Source organism: Herpailurus yagouaroundi, unplaced genomic scaffold, assembly GCF_014898765.1.
Source record: "Herpailurus yagouaroundi ecotype Mexico unplaced genomic scaffold, PumYag 28, whole genome shotgun sequence".
Lineage (NCBI taxonomy): Eukaryota > Metazoa > Chordata > Mammalia > Carnivora > Felidae > Herpailurus > Herpailurus yagouaroundi.
The window spans coordinates 6798113-6807503 of NW_024412376.1; the positions used below are offsets into that span (position 1 = coordinate 6798113).

Below are 9391 nucleotides of genomic sequence, written 5' to 3' on the forward strand. Positions count from 1 at the left end.
CTTCCTTTAGGTGACTTTGGCTTTCAGGAGAAACTTTGAAACCCAGCACATTCCTCTCTATAAATGATGTAACACATTAATGCGCAGCACATTATGAAAATGGTAATTCAAACCCATAGTGCTCCAAATTAAACCATACATTATCGGATGCACTCAACCATCTATTTTGCAAAAAGACAGGACGAATGAAATCAAATCAAACAGAAAACTGGAGTGCAGCTTCCCCTACAGAATGATTAATAAAGTACAGAGCCTCAGGATTATTGCAAGACGAATTCCACGGTAACCCAGACATACATCAGGCAGGAGTTAGCTCATATATCGAGAGGCACGTCCCAGTACGCCGGGCAGGGCAAGGCAATTGTGGCTGCCTAAAGAAGGGCGCCACACCTCCCGAGCTCCCCAATTTCTCTGGAGGTGGGTTAGCGGAGGGGAGGCGGGGGGGGGGGGGGACGACTGGCAAGTTAAAAACCCAACGCCATGCCACTCTGTTCGTGTCAACCCTGTATCTGAGAAGGAGCGTTTCCCCTCCCTCTCCTCCTCCCTTCCTCCCGCAGCTGCCCACGAGGCCACAAAAATAACCAGGCAAGAGGTGTGAAAATCTGACCTGGGGCCAGGAACGTCCAGTGTCTCAAGTTCCAGCTCTTTGCTTCCACCCTTCCTGGTGCCTTGGGAACACAGGCCCCATTTCTGGCGCCTGGGAGAGATTAGGAGGAAAAGGGGGAGGAGGGCTAGGAAGAGAATGAGGTGGAGAAATAGAAGGTAGAGGTGATTCTCAAAGAAAAGAGTGGCTAGATGAATTAATTATGCAAATAAGCAGTTGGGGTGGGGAGTATTATCTCTATTAAAACAGCAACTTTGTCTAATGAGAATTTAGCTATTGAAAGTAAGCAACTCCCCACCAGCTAATTAAAACAGCCACATTTCTTTGGAACTGGCACCCATTTATGGGGGGGAGGGCTGACATTTCAGGGTGAGAACTGGGACACTCCAGACCACAATGCTTGCCCTTTGATGTCACAAGGGTAGTTGGGGGCAGCTTATTCCAACTACGCAAAGGGCATCCTTCCCAGTCTGCAAAGGCCACAAATACATTTTCTGGGGAAACTCAATGGTCTGGGGGGTTTCTAAGCTCATGCATAAGCCAAGAAGCTTTAGAAACACGACTTTTGCTATACAGAGAGTTCACTATTGGAGACAGTGAGTCTATTCCTTTCTCTTTCCCAACAAGAGGAACGCTGTGGTCCTTAGCTAGGGAGGTCTGAAGCCCATGAAGTTTAAAGAAAAGAGAAAAGTTTAAATCTTCCTGCAGGGGGAGCAATTTCCAGAAGTTTTAGCAGCCATAAAAAAAAAAAAAAAAAAGGTATCTGAAGGAAAGAGGAAGAGAGGAAGGGAAGTGGGAAATAACCAACAGCAGACAAAACAACAGAGAGAAAGAAAAACAAAGCAAGTCCCTACAGTTTCAAGTCATTTAAAGATTCTGACCAATTTGAACTTTGAGAACCCAGATAATGACGACTCCCCAGGAAGGTCCTGAGTTGGTCCCAGGGTGACTTCCGCAGCCTGTTTAGCTTCTCCCGGACTTGCCCTCCCCCACGTGCCCAAAGACACTAGCAGCCGAGGTCCCTTCCCCTGGGACACACCTAAGTTCTTTTGGTGGCCAGCACGGACATTTTCTGCAGAAGAAGCCCGAGGTCCTCTTGACAGAGAAAGGAATTTTGGCCAGAAACAAAGATATAGTGGCAAAGCTTCAAAGAACCCTAATCAACACCCCCCCCCCCCCCGCCACCTCCCAAGAACATCAACGTTGAGGCTTTGTCAAGTCCAGAGAGCGTGACACCGGGTGAGGGAGGCCCCCCTGTGATTCTCTAGCGGGGTGTGGTGTCTTCCCAAACAGTGGGGACGAACAGAGAAGGCATCCCTCCCACCCCACCTTCCGCCCTTGACCTCGGGTCTACGGACGGACGTTTCAGACGCACGAAGCTTGTGGAGCACGAACTGCCTAGTTAAGTCACGATCCTCACAGAGAAAGCAAAGCAAAACAGCAGCGCCAACAGCAGATCCCCAAAGCGGCGCGGGGCCAACGCAGAGGAGAGCGGCCAGGAGGGGGCGAGGCAGACCACTTTGAAGTGCGCCCAACAGGAGGCCCGTCGCATCCAAGAGGAGCAGGCCGAGCGCCCGCGCGCCCTGGCCGGGTGCACCGGGGAGCCAGCACCCTTGGCCGCTCACCGCCCAGGGTAGACGTGAGGGCCGTCCGTCCTCTCCTCCGGCCTCGCGGAAAACCCGGGCAGTGGGAGGTGCCCGACCCTGGTCCCACAATCCTGGCAAAGGGCACCCCATCATCGCCTGCCCGGGGATGCCCCAGCGGGTGTCAGTCGTGTGAGCTCAAGACAACAGGGACCGAAGAGTGGTCTCAAAGTCTTGAGTAAACACCGCGTCTTCTCATCAAAACCGAAACCCCTCCAGAGAAGTCTCTGGGGGCGCAAATGACTCGGGTCGGCAACTCAGCGCTGGCCTCGGGGAGCCCCCAAGCTCTGCAAAGCACCCATGTCAGCAGGTGCATTTGGTTTCAAGGAGTAGAAAAGGCAGTCAAGAGGAGGAAATCATTCGCATTTCCAGTGGGAAGCGAGGAAGGTGTCGTCGGGGCCGGCGCCAGTCACCCGTCTTTCTGCCACTAGGTGGCGCCAGAGGCACGTCGACTTTGCATACCTACAGGGCTCTGGGGACGGTGCTGCCAAGTCTGAGCCCCGCGTCCTGGTTCCCTGCTCAGCCCCTTGTACCTCGGAATCTAGGCCCAGAGGAAAAACCGCGTTTACACACTCCCTTCACCCTGTCCCCAGGAAATCAAGGACTTTGAAGCGAGGCTGGGAGCTCAACAACCAAGTGGGAGAAACAAACAAACAAACCCATAAAGACGACTGCATGTTATTTGTAATGCGTTGGCATAAGTTTTTTTTTCCCCCTCCCCTCCCCCTTTCTTGAGGAAAGGCATTAAATTCGTCCTTGAACGGAAATTTCAGAAGGAAACCATAAGGTATTTAAGCAAGAATAAAAGGACATCTGCTTAGGTGTCTGGAAGCAGGACAGTGGGTGAGGCAAGAGAGAAACACACCACGGTGTGAATATAGCCAAGTATTCCATTTATTAACAAAATAAGTCTTACCAAGGGAGAGCTCTATTCATCCCCAACAGGCCCCACAGCCCCCGCACTGCTGCATAAGACCAGGAGGGAGGGTAGGTGTGGGGAGAAGACCCAGGGGCGGAGTCTTCAATCCCAGTCACTGAGGGAGCCCACCGAAGCCCATGGCCAACTTTGGGGATTCTGTTGGGTCAGGCCTGGGAAGGGGGTGATGGGGCTACTGTGATCTGTGTACTCCCTGCCTCCCCAACTGTCCCCCCAATGGAGCTAACAAGGTTGTACTGCCCTCTGATATTGCCACTGGTCTGCTTTGGAGGGATCTAGTGAGCATCACTGACCCTACCCCTATCAGGAGAGGGATCCCAACAATGGAGAGAAAAACAAGACTATAAATGCACTTTGCAAGATATAAAGAGCAACGTTTTACACCAGCAGGGCCTTCTAGGACTTTTGATTGAATAAGACTAGCCGTACAAGCCCCCCACCAGCAGGCAGTGGGACTACTGGGTGTTTGGGGCCACAAAGCATCTGAAAGGTAAAAAGGCTGTCAGAGGCCTTAGGGCCTCTCTTTCAGGGCAGAGCCTGCTGGTGGGGTCAGGGCTCTCAGTGCTCAGAGCAAGCTAGAGGAGCAAGGCTCTAATTTTGGGGGCCAGGGTGCAGACCAAGGACCCCAGGAGGAGAGGGTTGCAGGGGAGGAATCACAGAGCAGAGTTCTGGGTCAATAGAACACAAGACCTCTTGCCACTAAGGCGGATCCCTAGACCCCCCCAAACGCGTTACAAAAAATATCTCCTCTCTGTTACTTGTACAAAGGATAAAACAGAACCTCAAACAAGAACTGAAGGGGAACGAGGGGAAAAGAGAAGGGGCAAATGTCGTTTTAACGGTTAGGAAGCATGCAAGAAACTCCCCACGAAGGGAAAACAAATAGAAGAACCCCAGAACCCCAACTCTCCCTCCTCCCCCTAAAACCAAACCAATCCCAAAAAAAAAAAAAAAAAAAAAGCAAAAGGAAAATAAACCACTTACATCTAAGAAAAAGGAAAGAAAAATAAAAGAAAGGAAGAGGGGCGGGGAACATGTAGTTATTTGTGTGATTAATATTATTATTTGGGGAACACAGACTTTTTGCATACCATTGACTCGTGTGGGCCGTTAATGCACTTATATTCCCAGCTTGTAAGCTAACATTATAGTAAATAAATACACAGTCCGGTGGGGAGGGTCTGGGCGGGGAATCCCGGCAGGGACAAGCAGTAGTGGAGGTTGCAGCGGCGAGGCGGCCGGGGGGAAGGGAGGCGGAGGGGGGGGTGGGAAGGAGAGGAGGGTTGGGTGGGAGCAAGAGCTGTAGTTACTGGTATCCGAGTGCGGAGGCTGAGGCTAGTCTCTGTCCATACAGCGCATACGGTGAGTAGTAGGGTCCGGCTGTGGGGAGGGACGGCACGGCCAGGCCCCCGGCTGTGGATAAGTGGCTCTTGCCATAGGGGTGGTACCGGCTTAGCCCCAAAGTGTGTGGACTCCGCAAGGACAGCGACCCGGGGCTGCCCGGGGCGGTGGGCGGGGGGAGGTGCAGATGGCAGGAGGCTGCAGCTGCGGCGGCTGCGGCGGCGCTGCCCAGGCCGGAAGCCCCGGGGTAGGCGGCCAGAAGTTTCTCCGCGCCGGGCAGGGCCGTGTGAGTCCGTAGGTGGCTGAGCAGCTCCTCCGAGGTGGCGAAGCGCTTGTCACACGGCCCGCTGGCCGCCACCCAGTTGCAGCTGTGTGGCAGCGGTTCGTTCTGCAGCATGAAGCCGTAGGTGTAGAGCGGGTGGCCGGGGAGCGCGGCCTGAGCGGCGCTGGAGGAGAGCGCAGCGGGCTGTAGCGGGTGCCCGGGGTACACCAGTGGGTAGCCCCCGGCCTTCAGGCTGGGCCCAGCGGGGTCGTGCGCACTGCAAGTGGAGCAGCTGGAGCCGCCGAGGTGCGAGGCGCTGTGGTAACCTCCCAGGCAGTAGGGGTCACGGCATAATCCCTGCAGGAAGGAGGGCGGGGAGGCCCCGGTGAGCGGGCTGGAGCTGGGGGGCTTGCCGGGTGGCAAGCCCAGGCCCCCCGACAGCTGGCCTCCCACGAGGCCAGACTTGCTGGGATCCAGGCCAGGCACGAACTGAGACGGGTAGCCGGCGTAGGCGCCCACGATTGAGCCGTGGTAGCCGATGCTGGAGGGTGGCAGCGGGAACACCGAGTGGCCCGGTTTGTAGGGTGACACCGGCGCCACGTGGCCGGCCCCCACCAGCGCCGAGGGCGGCTCGGACTTGCGCCCGGAGGCCCCAGCCTCCGCACCACCCCCGTGTGCGCCGGGCTCCCCACCGCTGCCACGGCTCACAGCCGCAGCCTCCGGGCTGGGCTTGGGCTCCTGGTCTTTCTTGTCCAGCTCCCCGCCGCCACCCCCGCCGCCGTTCTTGCAGTCAGAGTGGTGTGGGGAGCCGCCCCGGGAGCCACCGGGCGAGGACGAGGACGACGACGCAGAGACGGGCGCTCCATGCGGGGGAAAGGGCGTGCAGGCGGCGCTGGGGACCCTGAAGCCCGCCTTGTCTCCCGGGGACAAGGAAGATGAGGAAGAGGTGGAGGACACGGAGGAGGAGCCGCTGTCTTTGCGGGAGTCGCCGCCGCCGGAGCCCTTGGAGTAGGGCTTGAAGCTGGACTTGTCCTCGGCTGGGGAGTCCCCCAGCTGCTTGAGGGCCGCAGACGCGGAGGCGGCACCCGTGGCGGAGCGGCCAGGGTCCTTCTCCCCTCCCAGCCCGTTGGCGGCCGCGGCTACCGAGTTGAGCTTGGACGAGGGCGGCGGGTCGGGCTTGCCGATCTGCGAGCAAGTCTGGGCCAGCAGCGCCAATGGACTCTTCTTGGCGTCCAGCTGTGGGAGACAGCGGCAAGGGGAGGGAGAAGGGGGTGAGACTACGAAACTGACGGAGCAAGCGGGGTGCCTGGGGAGCAGGGTGGGCGCGGAGGGCCCGGGCGGCGGCGCGACGGGGCGGGAAGGCCTGGGGAGAGGGTCTGAGAGTGCGGGCGGGGCGGAGCGGGGCAGCTGAGCAGAACTGCGCGCGCAGGGCCCGGGGTGGGGTCCCTCGATCCACCGCGTCCCAGAGTGCGGCACCGGCCGGGAGGAATGGGGCAGTCGAAGTGGTCCACCAGAGGCCGCCGCGGGAGCAGGTGACTGCTGTGGAATCGGGGCTGGGGGAGGGGCTGTGACTCGCCCCCTACCCTCTAATTTCCCCCTCCTCAGTGCCCAGGAAAAAACTTATTCCTTCAGTTTGGGGAACTTCGCTTGGGACGGGTTTCTGGCGGTGGCGCCGCGAGGCAGGAGCCGGGCGAAGCGCCTTCTGAAGCTAGGGGCTGCCGTTGGCGCTCTCCTTGTAGCCCCTCCCTCCCGGGGAGGGCACGCAGGGAAGTGGGAGGAAGAAAGACCTGGGATCGGGAGTGCCTGGGCGTAGAGCGCTCTAACCGGATGGGACAGAGGCGGAGTGGGACGGGGGCGATGCGGCTCCAAAGACACCAGATCCGGGTGGGGTGTGTGTGTGTGTGTGTGTGTGTGTGTGTGTGTGTGTTGGCGCGGGGAGGTGGGGGCAGGAAAGGCAGAGATCATCTCTAGCCTGAAAACTGGGTGCCACAGGAAAAGTAAAGGACCCAGCGGAGACTCCAAGAGCAAACCCAGTCCAAAATACGTAGCTCCGAAAGGCGAGTGTGGACTGGGAAACCTTCCACGGAGAAGCCTGGGGAGAACTGGGTGGACTCCGATCCCTGTTTTCCCTCGGTCCCTCCTCACCCCGTGTGCCGGCGTGGCCGGACCTGGGCGTCGCACTGAGCCCCGGGGCGCAGGGAGTAGGGCCGTGGGCCCCGCAGTGTTGGGCGGAATGGGGCCGGCAGCGACCAGGAGACTGACCTCAATGGGGCTGACGGGGGTGGAGGACAGCGGCTGCAGGTACTCCGGGTGCAGGAGGTGGCCGGTGTGAGCGCTCAGCATCTTCAGGACCCTGATTGGAAGCCGGTTCGCCTGGCGCAGGGGGTCCGCCGGGGGCAAGAGGGACACGGCCGCCGGCACCGCCGGCCTCTTCCCGCCGCCGCCGCTGCCGCTGCCGCTGCTTTCGGGTGTCCTTGGGTTAGATCCAGCGGGCGAATCGCTCATTTGGAGGAGGCAGCGCCACTGGGGGGGCGGGGAGGGAGGGGGAGCACCGGGGAGGAGAGCTCCCGGGGCGGGTGGGCTCGCTCCGCAGCGTCGAGCGCGGTGCAGCAGCCGCTGCACCTCCACCCCTCCTCCACCGACGCCGCCGCAGCCGCCGCCGCCGCCGCTAGCCCCGGCGAGCAACACAAAAACCTTCGCCTTCCCAGAGTCGCACGTCAAATAGCCGCGATCGGCAGCCACACTTCAAAGGGATCGCCGCGCCCGCCCAATCGCAGCTCTCGCCGGGACCCCGGGGCGGGGAGAGCGGCGGGCGGAGGCCGGCGCCGCCGGTGGGAGGGGAGAGCCTTAAAGGGGCCTCGCCCGCGCGCCGCCGCCGCCGCCTCGGCCTTTACCTCCCGATGCACTCCTCCCTTCCCCCCCCCCCACCCCCCCGGCTGGACCGCCCTTGCCCCGGGGTCCCGTAGAGGACGAGACTCCTCCGGGACCCCGGGCTCTGCACCCTACCTTCCGCTGGCTTTCCTGTCTCTCTCCCCTCCCTTCACACTGCCAGGGTTGGGGGAGGTGGTGCTGGCCGGGTCAGTCACCCGCCGGCCGAGAGTGTCTGGGGTGGGGCGGACTGAGGTGGGGTGGGGGGCAGGAGCGCCGGGCGCTGGCTCCGCCGCTGCCGAGTCCCAGACGTTCTAGGAGGCCGCCTGGGGGCGGGCCGCGCCTCCTGAGCCCCGGCCTAGCTCCGGCCCTGCTCGGGCTCTGCTCGGGCTCTGCTCCGGCTCAGCTCCGGCACTGCCCCGGTCCAGCCCTCTTTCCCTAAGTGGCTTCTCCCTGGTGTGCTCGTTTGGAAGCGCCCGAGCCTTGCAGGCGTCCACGGCTCTCGGGACGCGGCGTAGCCGCTCCAACTACTTTGAGCCTGTCCGGTTCGAAGCCTGCAAGTTTGAGGACTCCCTTTCGCGGTGAGATGGTCGCGACGAAGCGCGGTATTCTAGGCTGTGCTCGCTGCCCTGACGCGCCTGGAGCGCGCTGCCTGCACACTGATTTATAGGTTCGGTCTTGGGTGCGTTTCAGGTTTCTTATAGTATCTGTTTAGAGGCATACCGTTTTCTCGCTGCACCGTGCCTAGCTGCTATTTTTGGGGGGTACACCCAGGATCACTGGAGAGGCCAGTATCCCAGAGGAAGGGGGAAAATCTACGTGCTGTACGTCGATGCAGAATTCAGAGATGCGCCTTCCCATCTTTTCTTCTAGTGGGGGAAAATGCACTAGCTTTTCCCAGGGACGTTTTGGAATAAAAACTTTTTGTTAAAAATAACAATACACTCCTTTCTTCCGGCGCCCCCCCCCCCGCCTTTTAGATAAAATGTGTATTGCCAGCTTCGCGCTTGGCAGAGATTTTACATAGTCATAGTTCTGACATTAAAGTTCCCGGTCGGCCTATCATCAGAAGGTGAAGCCGGCCCTTTGTGCGCCGGCCTCTGGGGAGACCACTTTTCCGTGCTCTCAGCGGCCAGTGGAGGCGCGCTGGTGTCACTGCCTGCCTTCGAGTACCACTTTCCTAGACCCAATCCATCACTCTGATTGTCAGGCCTGTCAGTGGGGGCATATTGCTCCGGGACTACCCGTCCCTGACTCTGCCGCGTTGATCTACGCCTTGAGACAACATGAGAACCCAAGACGGGGATAGGTGATTTCAAAGGGGTTCTTCAAACAGAACGAAATAACTCTCACGGAAATAACAAATAGCAGTCACGTACATGTATCATGCTCAGTAAAGAAGACAGCAGGCACCACTCCCAGGCCATATCGATCACATGCTAAACTAAATGTACTCCCTGCATCCCTGCTGTTTATTGGGCAGTACGTTTAAGACCTCTTAGAAATGACACAGGCTCTTCCTACCCCAGTTTGAATCCTGGTAGAATCAGGGTGAAGTGAATGCTAATGGATGGCCTGGCTGGGAGGTGTATTCCGTATTGCAGCAAGAGGGGGACAGGAAGGGGGGGTAGTCCCATTGGCGTGGTGGTCTCTGTGCCACCTCCCTCCTTTCTCATGCCAGCTTCTGTGCTTTCTGACATTACTGCTGCTGCCAATACCACATCTAAGAGTCCACT

General features: G+C 59.0%; 1 protein-coding gene across 1 annotated transcript; it reads right to left on the reverse strand.

Annotated features, from left to right (window-relative positions):
* Positions 1-3119: 3119 nt before the first annotated feature.
* Positions 3120-7714, reverse strand: ZNF703 (zinc finger protein 703). Its single transcript, XM_040460482.1, has 2 exons — positions 7050-7714; positions 3120-6023 (listed from the first exon to the last, which is right to left on the reverse strand). Exons 1-2 carry the CDS (start codon positions 7290-7292, stop codon positions 4491-4493), a joined length of 1776 nt encoding a protein of 591 aa, XP_040316416.1. The 5' UTR covers positions 7293-7714; the 3' UTR covers positions 3120-4490.
* Positions 7715-9391: the final 1677 nt, after the last annotated feature.

Excerpts from the sequence above, each read along its gene's own strand:
- ZNF703 (XM_040460482.1), bottom strand. The coding sequence starts at position 7,292 with ATGAGCGATTCGCCCGCTGGATCTAACCCAAGGACACCCGAAAGCAGC. Across the intron at positions 6,024-7,049 it reads CCCCCGTCAGCCCCATTGAG|CTGGACGCCAAGAAGAGTCC; the intron begins GTCAGTCTCCTG and ends TGTCTCCCACAG.